The sequence below is a fragment of the Pseudopodoces humilis genome, chromosome 17, assembly GCF_049639895.1.
Source record: "Pseudopodoces humilis isolate 2021_Gansu_Grassland_sample_001 chromosome 17, ASM4963989v1, whole genome shotgun sequence".
Classification (NCBI taxonomy): Eukaryota; Metazoa; Chordata; class Aves; order Passeriformes; family Paridae; genus Pseudopodoces; species Pseudopodoces humilis.
The window spans coordinates 5,249,337-5,265,434 of record NC_142216.1 but is presented as its reverse complement, the minus strand read 5'-3'; the positions used below and the strand labels follow the sequence as shown (position 1 = coordinate 5,265,434).

Sequence of the window (16,098 nt, the reverse complement as noted above, 5' to 3'; positions counted from 1 at the left end):
CACTGGGGCTGTGCCTGACTATGGCTACTACTAGGTAGAAGAGCTTCTTCAGTGGGATGTAGTTGCTTCAGGTGTATTTAGAATGCTGTAAGCTGAGTGCTTTCCCTGTCCAGAGGATGGTGCCTGGGATTGAGTGAATTATCCTGGGCAACTTGCTGCCAAATGCTGCTGCTGGGGCAGAATATTTGGTGAGAGGCTGGGAGCTTGCGGGAGTGGTGGCAGGCTCGTTACAATGTCTGATGGACATAAACTTGTCTGCAGCTATTTGGAATTAGTTCAGGCTTCCTGCTTCAGTGGGGAGAGGGGCTGTGTATGTGCAGTGTGGGTGTCCCCCTCTAGCTGATGGGGACAGCTGTTTGTGGGACAGGGGTGGGTGGAAGGCATTTTTCCCTGCTGCAGGGAATGCCTGCAGCTTTGTGCACTAACGAGACCTTTCTCTTTGGTACAAGGTTGGTGACTTTGGTGATGCCACAAATTGGCCAACACCTGGAGAAATAGCCCACAAGAGCATCCAGGTGAGAACACAGAACCATTGTGATGAGCAGGATAAGGCCCTTGCAGACCTCCCTACCCTTCTGGATGCACTGGCTGAGCCAGGCCATTTGGGGTGCCGAGTGTCAGTGTGGAGGCAGCCAGAAATAGTGTGCAGGGAATTTCCTTTTAGGGCTGCCCATGTGGCAGACTGCCTCCCTCAGTGCTATTCTGGGAACCTGGAACCCAGTCTAAACCCTGGGCTGGCTGAAGCAGGTAGGTCGGCTCCCAAACCTGGTCTCCTCAGGGCTGTTCTGTGCAGGAAGGGACTGGGCCAAAGTCAGGAGTTCCACAGGAGGAACTGAAAATGCACTAGAAAGGTTTGGTGTGCTGAAGGGGCTCAGTCCTTCCTCCCTGCTGAGGACATGGGTGTCATTGAAACCTTTCTATTTTTGGATACTGTTCTGCTGGCTCCTGGCTGTCTGTGAGGGCAAGGTGGTCACTCACCCTTTTGCTACTGGCTCATTCTGGTCCTTTACAGGATAAACCCGTCCATGAGCACGAGGTCTCCCTGTCAGCTTATCTTAGTCTCAATGAGCCCCTGTCTGCTCAGCCATGAACCCTTCCCTATGAGCAGGACAGCTCTGGGAGGTACAGAGCAGGGATGCACCCAGCCTAGGGCAAAGTCAGGGACAGCTGGGGTCTGCCTCCAGCTCCTCACTACTCCCACCTCTCACATCTTTCCTGCACTGGTGTGTCCCCAGCAGCCACACAAGGCACCATCCCTTCGGAAGCTGCCTGTCAAGAAAGACATGAAAGAGCAGGAAAAGGGGGATGGGAGTGATGGCAAGGAGAACCTGAAAACCAAATCAGATGAGTCTGGGGAGGAGAAGAATGGTGATGATGACAACCAGAAGTCAGCCCAGAAGAAGAAAGGTAAGTCAGGAGCTGGTGGGGATGGTCCCCCAGGCTCAGCTTGTCTCCCCATTCCCAATCCACAGGCAGGTGGAAGCATCCTCCGCCTTCCCTGGAGGCCTTGCTAAAGGACATGATCTCAGTGCAGGGACAGCCATGGGAAAAGGTGTTTGCAGGCTTCAGGTGTCATTTTGGTGGGAGCAGGTGGAACAGGGCCCAAGTATGGGCAGGGCAGGAGCCTGCCTTCCCGTGTGCTCCATGGTGGCACAGAACAGCCCCTCACTGTGGGTTGTATCAGCTGTGGTTGACACCTGGGCTCAGTCTGGCCTCAGCCTGGGCAGGCAGAAAGGGGCAGGGGAAGGACAAGTGCTGTGACAATTGCCACAGGCAAGTTATGACTCAAGTCCCTCCATGTCTCAGAGTCCTGGTCAGAGCTTTTCTGCATCCAGTGAGGCCTGGAGGGATGTCGGAGGACAGGGTCTGTCCAAAAGGCCCTGCTGTTTTCTCTCCTCCATGTGTGGGGGCTGCATGGCAAGAGGGGGCTGCAGGGGAGGAAGCAGATGCACTCTGAACCTGTGTCACACCCAAACCCTGTCCCTTTGCAGGCAGCAAACACAAGTGGGTCCCTCTGCAGATAGACATGAAGTCAGAAGTGCCTAGGGACAAAACGGCCTCTCGGAACAACCGGCAAAATGAGCAGCACAGGCACCCCTCCAACAACCGCAGCGAGCTCAAAGGTGGGGGCTCGGGCTGGGGACGCGCTCCTGGCCTGGCCACGGGGCAGAGCAAGCCCTGGTGCCCAGGGGCAGCTTTTCTGTGTTCAGAGGGCTCTGGGTGCAGCAGGCTTGCTGCCATGCCCTCACACCTCTCCTGCCTCTCCTTCCCCGTGTGCTGCAGGCTGGCACCCTGACAACAAGCACGAGCGCAGCTGGCAGGACCACGATGAGACCTCCAGCGTGAAGAGCGAGGGAGGGGCCGTGCGAGGAACCTTCCGGGGCCGAGGCCGGGGCCGGGGCAGGGGCCGTGGCCGTGGCAGAGGAGGTGATCATTGTGTGTGTGCTCTTGTGACTGCAGGGAGAGTGACAGTGTGCAGAGCTCTGTGTCTGTGTGCCTGAGAGACCTGGGGCTCTCAAGTGGGCTGGGAGGGGGCAGAGAACTCCAGGGATACGAGGAAATATTGTGCCAGATAATTGCAGCCGGTAAGTTGAGCTGCTATTAACAAAGCAAATAATCCTTACTAGTATTTTTATAAAAGCAGATGTCTTCCTGCTACTCAGGCCAAACTCTTTTTCTTGTTTTCTGTCCCTTGCAGTACCTCTGTGAGCAGGAATTGAAGCATATTGATAGTCTGTGAAGGCTTTATGCCATTTGAGAGCCATGCAGGGGTTATGGCTTGATTGAGGAAGAGCATCTGCCCTGGCATGTGACTGGGCAGTGTCTGTGCTAACACCAGTGCAGCTTCAGTGTAGGGCCTTTGTGTGTCAGCTGGGCTGTCCAGTTGCCCTTGGGGTAACTAAGAGGGTTCCTGGCCTCTTCTGTGGGAGGGGCAGGGAGCAGGAGGATGAGGGATGTGGGTGCTCCATGTGGGCTGGCATGGGGTCCTCAGAAAGGGGGGAAGTATTTGTGCAGGAGTCCAGCCCCACCTGGCAGTGCAGCCTGTTTGGCAGATCCCAGGGCCTCTGTGCTGAGCCTTCCTGGTATCCTCCAGGGCACTTTGACTACCAGTACGGATACCGAAAATTCGAGGGCTCGGATAGCTCCCGCACCCAGAAGTACGCCAGCAACATCACCTACTACTTCGACAACATCAGCAGTGCTGAGCTCTACAGCGTGGACCAGGAGCTGCTCAAGGACTACATCAAGAGGCAGATGTGAGCACCTCCTGTCCTTGCTGGGCGGTGGGGACTGTGCAGCCAATCCCATGGGAAGGGTTGGAGCCAGGGTGTTGACTGTGCTTTGCTTCCAGCACCACCCACATCTGGGCTCCCCAGGCTTGCTCCCCTCAGTGTGTTCAGGGTATTATTTCCTTGAGGGTGCCCAGAGGATGGTGGTTTGGGGCTTCCTCTCACTGACACATTGTCCATGCAGAGAATATTACTTCAGCGTGGACAACCTGGAGCGAGATTTCTTCCTGCGCCGCAAGATGGACTCGGACGGTTTCCTGCCCATCACGCTGATCGCCAGCTTCCACCGGGTGCAGGCACTGACCACCGACATCAGCCTCATCATCAAGGTGAGGGCAAGGAAAGGTGACCTTTCCTCCTTGTTCTGCTTCTCACCACCCTTGTGTAATGTCTGTTCACCTTGGATGAGGTGCAAGTGGAGCTTTCACTTGTCCTTGACTTGCTCCTGCCTTCTATTAGTCCTCCCAGGGAGGAATGGCTTGGGCTGAACCCCTCAATGTGCCAAAACAAGGCCCTAAATTAACCAAGTACTGCTTGATTCCAGGCTCTGAAGGACAGCAAAGTGGTGGAAATTGTGGATGAGAAGATCAGGAGAAAAGAGCAGCCAGAAAAATGGGCTCTGCCTGGCCCTCCTATGGCAGACTACACACAGACAGACTTCTCACAGTTCATCAACTGCCCCGAGTTTGTGCCCCGACAGAGCTTCCAGAAGGAGACTGGTGAGCACTGGGGGGATGTGGAGGAAGGTGTGGGATGCAGTGCTGGTACTGCAACGTGGCTGAGATCCTGAGAGTCAGGAGTGTTCCCAGGGCAAGGCTCTGCCATTGATTTTCTGCTTGGTGGTGACAGAGCTGGAGTAGGCTCTGTCCTTGGACCCCAGAATGCTGCCTCCAGACATGGGGTAATGCGAGAGACTGAGTGTGGCTTGTCCTCTGTTAGGGCTCAAGGGATTCAGAGAGAGTCAGTCCTGCTGAAAGACTCTTGGCGTGTCTGGAAATAGTCTACTACGAGTGTGGGGTAGAGCAGAGGACATTTGTGAATCCAGCCTTCCTTTACTGATTGAGGAGATAATGGGCACAAATTGGGCCGCAGGTGTGGAGCTGTCAACCAAGTGCTGCAGAAAGGTCTTCCGTCCTTCATGAGCTTCCCATGCTCTTGTCACCCCATCCATGGGGGCTGGCAGGAGCCCAGAGCCCATGTGAAGCATCTTGGTGCTGTGGTTAAGAGTTTCAACAGGAGAAGATCTGGCTCCAGACTCCCAGGAAGGTTTCCCAGAGAGAAGAAGAGCACCTGCTTTTGGGCTTTGTGTGTCTGGGAAGCTGTCACCTGCAAAGCTCTTGGCCACTCTATGCCAGTTAGTCCTGCAGGCTGTTCCATGCTGCCAGAATGGCTGGGTAATTTGTAACTACACCCCCTGGGTTCCCTTCCTCCTTCTAAAGCAGTTTGTGACTCTTGTTGGCTCCAGAGTCCGCTCCAGGCTCCCCACGTCCTTCCAGCCCAGTCCCCACCAAAACAGAGGAGGTCAGTAACCTGAAGACAATGCCCAAGGGCCTGTCCACAAGTCTGCCAGACCTGGATTCAGAGACATGGATTGAAGTGAAGAAGAGACCCCGACCTTCCCCAGCCAGGCCCAGGGTAAGTGATGTAGGAGCTGTTGGATTGGGAGTCTCTGTGATCGGGGTGACTTGGGTCATACATGGGCAGGCTTCAGTCAAGTAGGGTCTGTTGGGAGTGATGTCCCAGCCTCTCCCATTTCCATCTGAGCCCCTTTGGAGCTGCTCCTCAGTGGTGTAAATGATGAAGTGTTCTCCACAGCCAGCCTGGAGTAAAGAAACAAGGGGCAAGAACTGGGTCTTGTGTCACTGTGTGGGCTTAACCCTGTGTCACCCTTGCCCCGCTACCTGCAGAAACCAGAGGAGTCAAAGACACCGCAGCAGCAGAAGCAGAAGGACCAAGATGAACCTGAGGAGCTCGACTTCCTCTTTGATGAGGAGATGGAGCAGATGGATGGCCGCAAGAACACCTTCACCGACTGGTCAGACGAAGACTCGGATTACGAGATCGACGACCGCGACGTGAACAAGATCCTCATCGTGACGCAGACCCCTCCGTACCTGCGCCGGCATCCCGGCGGGGACCGGACTGGCAACCACACTTCCAGGGCTAAAATGAGCTCGGAGCTGGCCAAGGTGATCAATGATGGGCTGTACTACTACGAGCAGGACCTGTGGACAGAGCAGTTTGAGCCAGAGTATTCGCAGATCAAGGTGAGAGCGGCTGATCCGAGGATGGGAGGGATCCGTGTGGGCTGCGGGGAGCCTTGTGTGCAGCAGTGGCTGTTGGGCTGGGGTGAAAAGGGCAGTCTACTTGTGGGGTGGAGCTAAGCTGGGATTAGTCCTCCTGCAGTGTTTGGGATTCTTGTCTCCCAGCATCATGTTTGGCCATATCAGGGATAAACACAGCGCTGTAACCAGACATGAAACTACAACCAGGTAGACAAAGTGCCAGTAGTGAGGTGACCTGGAACGTGGGGCCCATTGTTCTGCTGTCTGTCAGGATCTCTGCTGGCAGCACCAAATCTGTGAGGGGAACTGGGTGTCTCTGCACTGCCTTCAGTGCCCTGTGCTTTGTGTCACATTCTGGTGGAGACTGCACATGTTGGTGATGGATTCATAGGTGGCTGGGCTGCACTTGGCCCGTGCTCTTCTTCATTTTGGTGTCGTTTTATATAGACAAGGGCTTTTTATAGCAAGCCCATCTGTTATTTTGAAACCTCTGGGTCCCCAGACTCACTTCTGGGGACTTGCCTGGACTCATTCAACGATAGAAATCATGGCTGTGAGGTGGGATGACTTATTGGAGCTCCCAGCTGGGCTCAGTGCTTCCAAGTTTGATGCCTGGCCCATTGCTGAAGCAGTGCTTCTCTCTGGGGTGACAGAAGCTGAGGGTGGCAGGGACAGTGTGTCAAGGTGTGACTCTTTCAGATCCATGAGAGGGTTGTGCCCTGCTGCCAGTGTGGCTGTGAGGATGTGGGGAGGGGGGCTCGAGGGACACAAGGTGGTGGCAAGGGGGACCTGGCCAAGAATGGGTCACTGAGCTCCTCCTGAGCTTTACTGCTTTACTACCCTGGCTCTGACCTGGCTGGTAAAAGCCTGAAAGAAGCAGGTGCTGGTTAGTGGAGCTGCCTTGTGGGATCCCTGGAAGCTTGGTAGCATCAATGGCTCAGAGTGGCCTGTGCAGTGCCCAGTTTTGTCTGCTGCATCTCCCCTTCCTGCCCCTGTGCAGCAGGTGCCCTCTGGGTACCCAGGCCCTGTGACTGCCCTCGGGGCCCAGTGTTGTGGCTGTTGCTCAAGCAGAGCCGTGGTTATGATGGGGTGAGTGGTTTCTTCACCATCTTCCTCCTCCAATGCAGCAAGAGGTGGAGAACTTCAAGAAGGTGAATATGATCAGCAGGGAGCAGTTTGACACCCTGACCCCAGAGCCCCCTGTGGATCCAAACCAGGAAGTCCCTCCTGGTCCCCCCAGGTTCCAGCAAGGTAAGAGATGGGGCATGAATGGATGGGACCAAATTTGTCCAGGTTCCTCATGCTGAGAGGGTCTTGGAGGCTGGGTGGGTAGCAGGTGGGGAGAAGGAACTGGGGTCACAGATGTGGTGGATTATCTAGTTGAGAGAGTTCACAGCATATTTTGAGTTGCCTCTTTCCCAGATTAATGATGCTCTTCCAGCTGAATGCTGTGGGGCTCTAGAAGAGGAGCCCAAAAGCAGGGGTGTCCCAGTGGAATGAGGAAACTGTGGCAGACTCAGATGTAGTTCCTGGGATTTGGCTTTCTCTTTGACCCTCTTCTGAGTACTTGGAAGACAGCTGCCTGTTGGACCTTGTTTGCCTGTGTGACACCAGGGCTGTGTCCTTGGGGACAGGGATTTGTTGCTGCTGTTACCCACTAGGAAGCAGATACCTTGTAGGGAGCTCTTTGCATCTGTTGCTAGGATTTGGGCTTCCTGGCCAAGCTGGATTTCAGGCTGCTCATGTGGGAGAGCTGGGCTGTGTTCCTGCATTCCTGCAGGGAATTCCTGCCCCTGCTGCTTCCCAGCTGCTGGCTGGTAGTGACACTCCTCTGCCTGGAGCCCAGCCTGACACAGGGCGGGGGTTTTTCCCTGCAGTACCTACAGACGCTTTGGCCAACAAGCTCTTCGGAGTCCCTGAGCCTTCCACCATCGCCCGCTCTTTGCCCACGACTGTCCCAGAATCACCCAACTACCGCAACGCCAGGACCCCCCGCACCCCGCGCACGCCTCAGCTCAAGGACCCGACACAGACGCCCCGGTTCTACCCAGTGGTGAAAGAGGGCAGGACGATAGATGCCAAGGTGGGACCAGGCTGGGCTGGGGGACAGGAGCTGGGGCTCCCAGCTGGGGCTCCCAGCTGGGGCCTGAGGAGGAAGGGAACACATCCGTGATGCACCGTGTCTTGCAGACTCCACGGAAGAGGAAGACGAGGCACAGTTCAAACCCTCCGATGGAGTGCCACGTGGGCTGGGTTATGGACTCCAGGGAGCACAGGCCCCGGACAGCCTCCATCAGGTACCAGAGACAGGCATGCAGGATCTGGAGGAGGCAGAAATGGGAAAAGGAGGGAGTGTGGGAAGGAAGGGGAAAAGCAGCATCTGTTCTTGCAGGGGAGGTCTCCTGTTAGGTGACTGCAGAAAGGACAGGGATCAAACCTGCCCTTCCTGGAAAGGCTTGGGAAAAATCTGTGGCCTTGGAGAGTAGCAAGATGAGGCTTGATTAGAAACTTTGGTCCCCTTCCTGGTACACTCCATGGCTCATGTCCCAAACCCAGGATAGTGACGGGGTGAAGTGTGAACCCCCTCTCTGGGTGATGCCAAGGAAGGGTGCTGACAGGAGTCTCTCACGCTCAGCTCCAGCCCCTCGGAGGGGACCCCGGCCGTCGGGAGCTACGGCTGCACCCCGCAGTCCCTGCCCAAGTTCCAGCATCCCTCGCACGAGCTGCTCAAGGAGAATGGCTTCACACAACACGTCTACCACAAGTACCGGCGGCGCTGCCTTAACGGTAGGGACCCTGCACTGAGGGGTGGGACAGGGTGGCTGTGCTCTGCCCTGCTGGGGACAGGAACACGGCAGGGATGGGCACAGGCCCTACAGGACAGCCCTGCTGGCAGCTGCTGTATCCCCACGGTTTGTGGGGAGCATGGGCTGTGCTGGGGCTGGGTGTCATCACAGGGCCCTCCTGCACATGAGCCCCTGACTCCCTGGGAGAGGCTTGGCTTTGTAACCATCCCCTCTTCCCCAAACAGAGCGAAAACGACTGGGCATTGGTCAGTCCCAGGAGATGAACACGCTTTTCCGGTTCTGGTCCTTCTTCCTCCGAGATCACTTCAACAAGAAAATGTATGAGGAGTTCAAGCAACTGGCTGTGGAGGATGGGAAGGAGGGATACAGGTAAGAGGAGTGACAGAGTGGCCTTTTCCAAGGGGTTTGGCCTTTCACAGGGCTCAGAGCAAATTAAGGCAGTGCCTCTGCCTTGCTTGAAGGTGGGTCTGGGTAGTTCTCAGCCTCCTGCTGCTTCCTTGTCTGTGTGCATCAGTGTCTGAGCTGCATGTGCTGCTCCCTTCCCAGGTATGGTCTGGAGTGCCTTTTCAGATACTACAGCTACGGGCTGGAGAAGAAATTCCGGCCAGACATATTTAAGGACTTCCAAGAAGAGACCATCAAGGATTATGAAGCTGGTAGGTGATACCGGCAGTGATGTAGCTCAGCTGCATGGTGCTCCTGAGCCTCTTCTCATTATTTTGGGGAAGGCACATACTGCTGTACCTTGAGGACTGGGATGTCCTGTTGCTCGTTTCACAGAAGGGGGTTGAGTATCACTATCCTGATGATTGCTGGGGGTTGGAGGAGGGCAGTGGGAGGCTGCAGCTCTCCCAAAGCATTCCTGTAGAGGCACCATTTCCTATGGGATTTCTCAAGGCCTGAACTTTGTCACCACCAAGTCAGCTGAGCCTGGGGACATCCCAAATCAAGGGGGCTGCCCAGGACTGATGAAGGTTGCTTCCCTTCAGGTTTTCCGTCTTGCCTAGGCTGTGCCCACCAGCAGGGCAGTAGGATTGTGGGGAAGCCTGGGGGAAAGGTGTCTTCTTTAGTTTTTGCCCTGCTGACATTTGGATTGTTGTTTTTTTTTACCCTCCAGGGCAGCTCTATGGGCTGGAAAAGTTCTGGGCCTTCTTAAAATATTCCAAAGCCAAAAATCTGGACATTAACAGCAAACTGCAAGAATACCTCAGCAAGTTTAAGCGCCTCGAGGACTTCCGAGTAGATGTGAGTAGAAAAAATTCCTACACCACACTGATGGCCCCTGCAAACAGCATCTGAGGATGGAAGATTTTGGGGGGGGGTCCCCAGGTGGTGGCAGGAGAGGGGGCAGTGACACCTACTGTCACTCCCAGTCATTGCAGCCAGGCAAGGAACAAACTTTGGGATTGGAATATGGCAAACCCACTCACTGTGGGATATGGGAACTGGGTGAGCCTGTTCTCCCTGATGAGGTGAGGAAGGAGGAGAAAAGGGAGCATTGATGGTTTGAGTAGAGCCAGCATTGTGTGGAGCTTTGGCTCACAAACTTCTGGACTGTGCCTCTGTGTGGAAAGCAGGTAAGAGCAAGTTGTCAGCACTGGGGTCAGTTTTGAAGTCAGTCATTTTTTCTGTCAAACCTGGCAGTAGGAAATTTGGATGGGGAAGTGAGTGCTTGGGGTCAATGTGTGTGGACCAGGGAGAGAAGTCACAGTTGGAGGCTTGCAGGAAGGCTGTTTCCTGATACCTGGGAAGGGCACCTGCATTTGGAGAAGGCTGTGCTGATACTGAGGTGCTTCTCTTCCAGCCACCCATGGGGGAGGAAGGTGGACACAAGAGATACCCTACGACGTCAGGGGGAGATGGCAGGAAGCGCTACCCATCCCAGTCTTCCAGCAAAACGGTCAGCCAGTGCCCATCCAGCCAAGCCCACGCCTCACCCAGCCAGCCTGCACAAGAGGATGCCAAAAACCTGAGCCAGCAATCCCCTGCCCCATCAGCTGCAGAGTCGCAGACAGTGGGGAAGTAGAGGGGCTGCAGCGTCCGCTTCCTGCCGGGGGTTGGGTGGGTTGGTGGGGAATGGCTCGGAGAAGGGCAGACATGAGGGGGTGGGACAGGAAGGGAGCTGGAAGGTGGGCTCCCAGGAATAGGCTGCTTGGGAGAAACTTCAACGCACACGATTTTCTTCTCTTGTGGCTGGAAAGCAAAGACGATCGGCATCCAAAACACCATTTTGCTATTACTACCCTGACCAGAGCCAGACCTGCTCCCAGCAGACCCACCCCTTCCCTTCCCTCTCCTCCTGTGCACACACTCATGTCTTAGTGTCTCTTCAAAAAGATGTTGTTCTGGCTGGGTTGGAAAGGGGAGATTTTTTTATTATTATATATATATATCAAGTTTTAAATTATTGCTAGAAGTTCGTCTGGATTTACCAAAACAAGTCTGCTCTGTGTGGCCCCAACGAGTCCCCTCTCTCTGTGTTCCCCTCGGATCGCGGGGCAGCCGCTCAGGAAGCTCGGAGGAGCGAGGTTCCCCAGTGGGGGACCGAAGCCACAGCGTGTGACGATGCTGCGGAGCCTCTGATCTCCATGACCTGGCTGGCATCTCCCATTCCACGGACGGCGGTGCCTCTCCAACACCGACCTCCGCGACAGGAGCATCGCCCTGTTTGTTCTCCTGCTCCCTTCTCCCCAACGTCTTCACCTTCCCGAGGGTCTGGCTCTCCCTCTGTCCACCTCTCCCTTCCGTCACGGACAATTTGGAAGTCAACCAAAGGACCTTTGCCAAGGATAGGCTTGTTCTGACTCCTTCCTGCGAGGATGGCTGTTTGGAAGGCTGGCAGGCACCTGGACTCGAGCCTGCGTGGACAGTGCACCCGCTGCCCCAGGAATGCCCATCACTTGAAAAGACAGGACTTTGCTGAAGGAGCTTTTCTCTTCCTTTTACCTTGGAAAAAATGACATAAACAAAAAAAAAAAACCCCCACAAACCCCTCTGAAACAACAACAACAGAAAAACTCTTTAAAAAAAAAAAGACACATCTCCCTTTGCTTTCTTCCTTGGAAATATTATTGAAGAAAAAAAAAGAAAAAAAAACAAACAAAAAACCCCAAAAACACACAAAAAAAAGTTGCCTTATGGTGGAGCTGGACCGGGGAGGCTTGTTGGCTTCCTGCACCCTGGGGTGCACTGGGCTCTTGGCTCCCCCAGGCCCAGAGACTCCTCACGGCATTGCTGCCGAGCTGATCTTCCCTGCGGCCTTTCCTCTGCCCCCGCAGCTCGCTCAGATGCCTCCCCCGTCACAGAGCCTCCCAGCCAGGCCCGAGTCTCCTGGGGAAGGTGCCGAGGGCAGTCACAGCCCAGACTGGTGCTCGTGCAGCAGCTGCAGCCGCTCGGCTCTGTTGGTACCGCGGCAGCCTTGTCCCCACCACAGCGACTGTTCTGTCATGGCCTTGCTCGCAGCCCCGGCCCTTCCTGGCAGGAGGTGGCTCTGCTCCTGTCTGTGCTTCCAGCGTGGCTGGGGAGTGAGCAGGGAGATTGTCACAGCAGCTGGGGGGACTGCTCCTGGCTGTGAGCAAGGGCTGCTTCTGCTGTAGCCTGACAGGGAGTGAGGCAGCCCTGGGAAAGCTGTCCCACAGCAGTCACTGGCTTGGGGCTGCTGATGGGACTTGTGCAGGGGTGAGCAGGAAACCTGCCTGGCACAGGAGAGCTCTCGCCTGGGTTTCCTTGTGTGTTGTGTTGTGGCGGGCAGCTGCACGGAGTCTCTCACTCAGGGTACAGTCCCTGTGCATTTCCAAGGGCTGAGATGACACTGTGTAGCTCCTTACTCGGCTGAGGCAGGAGATGACTGCAGAGCTGCTGTGGCATTTACTTGATTGATCCTTGCACCCAGACCAGGTGGACTGGCAGGCAAGCCCTCCCCAGGTTGCGAGCTGGATCCTTGGTGAGGGGTGTGTGAGATCTGAGATGTCCAGTGCTACCTCAGGAGCATCTCCAGAGGTAGCACTGGAAAGTCGTGTTCCTTTCCAGCCAGACCTGCTTGTCTTGCTGCCACCGTACCCCTTCTGCTGGGTCCCTGGGATACCAGGCTTGGCTGTGGCTCCAGTGCTCCATCCTTGTGAGCTCCAGAGCTGTGTTCCTGTGTGCAGTGTGGAGTGGGCATGTGATGCACCACTCCAAAGGTGGTGATGTTGCCCACTCTGCAAAGTCACAAGCTGGTACAGAACAGCGTTTTCCCAAGGGATCCGGTTGATCCAGAGCTGTGTCTCATAGCTGGGAGGAGTCATCAACTCTCCGGGGCTGTCTCTGTGCTTCTGCAGGGTGGGTGGGTGAGAGCAGCCAGGAACTTAGAGCAGGAGCAAGAGGGGAAGCACGGCCAAGCTGTCTATCAGCAGTGGCTGTGGGTGCTTGTGGGGCCTGGCTGAGCCCATCACTTCCCAAACAGTGGGGCACATGGGCTGGTCTGAGTGGAGTGGCTTCATGAACTGCTGCTAGAATTGAAAGCACAGCTGGGTTTGAGAGGCTGAGGAGCTGCTACTTGGCTGTTTCCTGGTGGTGTGATCCTGCAGGGTCTGTGCACCCTTGCCATGCCACCCTGCAGCTCACAGGCCTGGTTGCAGCAGGCGAGCCCATCCAAGGCCGTGGATCTCCGTTATGGCAGCAATGCTCTGGGGTTGTGGGGTAGGAACTGGGCAAGATGGGAAAAAGTAACACTTGTACAGTGCTGTGGCCGTGACTGTTATCTCTGGATTTCCCCTCTTGTGAGCTGGAGTCAGATCTCTGAGGTTACGTATATAGGCAGGGGTGTCCCTGATTTGGGAAGGAGGCTGGAGAGTCGATCAAGGACATCGTAGATGTGTTGCTGGTTGTTTGCAAGTGGAGGCAGGTCTGGATGTGCCACAGGTACTCCTTGCTGCTGTGTCTGTGCTCCTTTTGTTGGTGTGTGTTCTCTCTTGAAGCCAATTGTCTGCATTTCAGCAACAAATTAATAGGAAATGGGAAGGGATGAGCCGCTGCTATGAAGTTGTTGCTTTTAGAGCAGACTGTGGAATTGCTTGGGTTGTAGAAGAGGTAGACATTTCCCAGAGAATTTCCCAAAAAAACTGATTTTAAATAATTTTTAATTTCTTATCCTGAGGCTCTAGTCTTGGCATGGAAGTGTTTTCCCTTTCCCCTCTGCCAATTCAGTGGTTTGTCACGTTAGTGTAAGCACCCAGGGGAAGGTGGGTCAGAAGCGCGATCCCAGCGGTCCCAGTGCCCTCCAGGTGTGTGGACCGTGTGCCTTGTTTTGCTGTCTGTGGGACAGCAGTGGGCAGGACAGAGCAGAGATGGATGTGACAGCCTGAGGCAGCTGTTGCTGGCTCACACCTGTCTTCCTGCAGGGCAGGGAACACAGAACTGTTCCCTCTGCTGTGGGTGCTGGCAGAGGGCGGGGAGCTCCCTGGGTGCATGGTCTGTGCCTGGCTGGGTCAGGAGTGGCCGCAGCAGGGCTCACGTCTCCACTGGATAAAGGGATAGCTGTCCAGAGGGGGTTTGCATTTGAGGAAGCTCTTGCCCTTCTGTAGAGGAGGGACTTAGGCCTTGCTTTTAGTTTGGGTGCTTCACCTCCACCATGTGTTGTGCTGTTTTGAATTTCAGAGGATTGAGTTGGTTGCACGTGTGCTCCTGTGAGCGCTGATCGTCCCACGGCCCGTGAGGGCTGCATGGTGCTGGTGTCCAGCCACTGGCAGAGCCTGGGGGGAGCCCCAGCTGCTTCTGGAAAGGGAGGGAGGCTGAGTCAGGGGGACATTCCTCATCCTGTCCCTCTTCTCAGGAGGTCCTCGAGGCTGCTGGAGCTTAGGGCTCCTTGCTGAGGTTAATTTGTCTTTAGAATGCAGGTGGCTGGAACAGGTACAGCGCTGTGGTGTGGGGTCAGAGTGGAGGTGGAAGGTGTGCTTTTGAGGAGGCTTCGTTGCTTTGCCATGCTCATTTGGGGGAAAAAAATTAGAAAAGTAACCATGCTGCTGCTCTGTTTTTGCCTGTCCATCTCTTCTGCTGCCCCCCTGTCACCCCTGATGGCACCTTCTCACCGTAGCCCTTGGGGTCCCTCGAGTTTCGGCACCTGCTCGGGACTGGTCGTTGTACTGTAACAAACTGATGTGTTTAACCTCAGTGTCCTGCCACGTTGCACATGGCAGTGCAAAGGGGGCCTTCTAGCTGTTAATGCCTTTCCAGTTACTTTATCAAAAGGAGAAAAAAAAAAAAAGAAAAAAGAAAACTGTAAATGTAGCAAGCTGTGTTTGCAATGCGTATTGTCTCCTGTCTCCTCTGAGGCTGGTTATGTCACTTGTCACTGTTTGAAATGAATGCTGGGTTCTTCTTGAGAGGGTTGCTACACTTGATGTTAAATGCCTCACTGACTTTTTTAAGTTTCCAATACAGGTAACAGATAAAATATTTTCTTCCATTTTGTTTTTCTAAGCAAATGTTCATTTCGGTGGCGTGGAGCAGGTGGCTGGAGGGCAGCATTTCCAGGAGTAGTTTACAGTTTCACTTTCTGCAGACACTTGAACATAGGACCGATGCATCTGTGACAAGCACATCCCTTTGGTGGGAAGCACCAGAGGAGCAGGGAGTGCCCTGGGTGCCAGCTGGCCCCTGTGGAGCGTGCTGGGTTCCCTCCAGCTCCCCAGCTATCCTCCTGCTCTCTCCCCAGGTGTCAGCCCTGCACCAGGGTGGCTCTGCCAGTGGTGCCCCTCGTGGGAGGGGGTGCTTGGCACCACTTGGTCCCTCAAGCCCCCCTGGTGCAGCCCTGCTGCCCATCTTTCCCCCCAGCCTGTCCTGGTCCCACTGGGGTTGGAAACCTTTGGATCTGTGGCTCTGAGACACCCACTGAGCTGCATCCCAGCGAGTGCAGCCTTCTGCTTACTCGCCTGGAGCTAAAGGGGTGATGGTTCGATGTGCTGGCCCTTCTCAAACCCTGTGTCCAACCTCAGCCTTCTGTTTCCCAAAACTAGAGAGTGTGTGCAACCTTCTTCAGCTGCATTTATAGTAGAGACAAACTTAAAATGACTCATCACAGACCATGTATCCACTTGGGAGGAAAATCTTGTTAATACGGCCCGCTGTACATGATCCATCTCTGTTGATAGTACATAATCTTTGACCCATGTGCTAGGATCATCATCACGTATAAAAGGAAAAGAGAAAAATGTAAAATACTTGAATGAAAGCTTGTATTATAACATTAATATTATTCAGAGTATCTGCTTTCTAGGCTGATGTGATTCATTATTCTAGTAATGCTTTAGTCCTTTGTAATTTGTGGTAATTATGCTTTTTCCTTTTTAATACAAAAAAATGTATAAAAATAAAAAGTTCAAAAGACAGTGGTGCCTGGGTTTTCTGTTCTGCTGACTTGCCCTCCCCAGGGAACTGTGGGTGGGTGACTGGGCTGGGTTTGTCCTGGTGCAGTTGTGGGGACCAGAGAGGAGCAGGGGAAGTGACCTTGGTTCCACAGGTAGAGCTGGGCTGACCAATGGTCAGTGCAGCACAGCTCAACCCTGTGTGCCTGTTCCTTGAGGGGCTGCTCTGCTGGGGAGAAATGAGATGTGTTTGTTCCAGGCCCCCAGGCAGGACTGAGACTTAGGAAGAGCCTTGAGAGGATTCACAGTATGTCTTGGATGGTCTGTGGGTACTTGGGAATGTGCACATTGTTCTGGGGCTGCTTGCTTGGGT

General features: G+C 54.6%; 1 protein-coding gene across 2 annotated transcripts in view; it reads left to right on the top strand.

The window, feature by feature from the left end:
* LARP1 (La ribonucleoprotein 1, translational regulator) overlaps positions 1-15,749 on the top strand; it is a 45,404-nt gene extending 29,655 nt beyond the window's left edge. Inside the window, exons 4-20 of one of the 2 annotated variants that reach the window (XM_014252991.2) lie at positions 450-515; positions 1,239-1,407; positions 1,992-2,123; positions 2,284-2,427; positions 3,095-3,257; positions 3,475-3,619; positions 3,835-4,009; positions 4,756-4,925; positions 5,198-5,557; positions 6,703-6,826; positions 7,453-7,658; positions 7,766-7,872; positions 8,211-8,362; positions 8,607-8,751; positions 8,929-9,038; positions 9,500-9,627; positions 10,187-15,749. In XM_014252991.2, coding sequence (XP_014108466.2) covers positions 450-515; positions 1,239-1,407; positions 1,992-2,123; positions 2,284-2,427; positions 3,095-3,257; positions 3,475-3,619; positions 3,835-4,009; positions 4,756-4,925; positions 5,198-5,557; positions 6,703-6,826; positions 7,453-7,658; positions 7,766-7,872; positions 8,211-8,362; positions 8,607-8,751; positions 8,929-9,038; positions 9,500-9,627; positions 10,187-10,408 — 2,718 coding nt within the window. In that variant the 3' untranslated portion in view covers positions 10,409-15,749. Of the gene's footprint in view, positions 1-449; positions 516-1,235; positions 1,408-1,991; positions 2,124-2,283; positions 2,428-3,094; positions 3,258-3,474; positions 3,620-3,834; positions 4,010-4,755; positions 4,926-5,197; positions 5,558-6,702; positions 6,827-7,452; positions 7,659-7,765; positions 7,873-8,210; positions 8,363-8,606; positions 8,752-8,928; positions 9,039-9,499; positions 9,628-10,186 lie in introns of both variants that reach the window. The other variant, XM_088063427.1, reaches the window with a different exon arrangement.
* Positions 15,750-16,098: the final 349 nt, after the last annotated feature.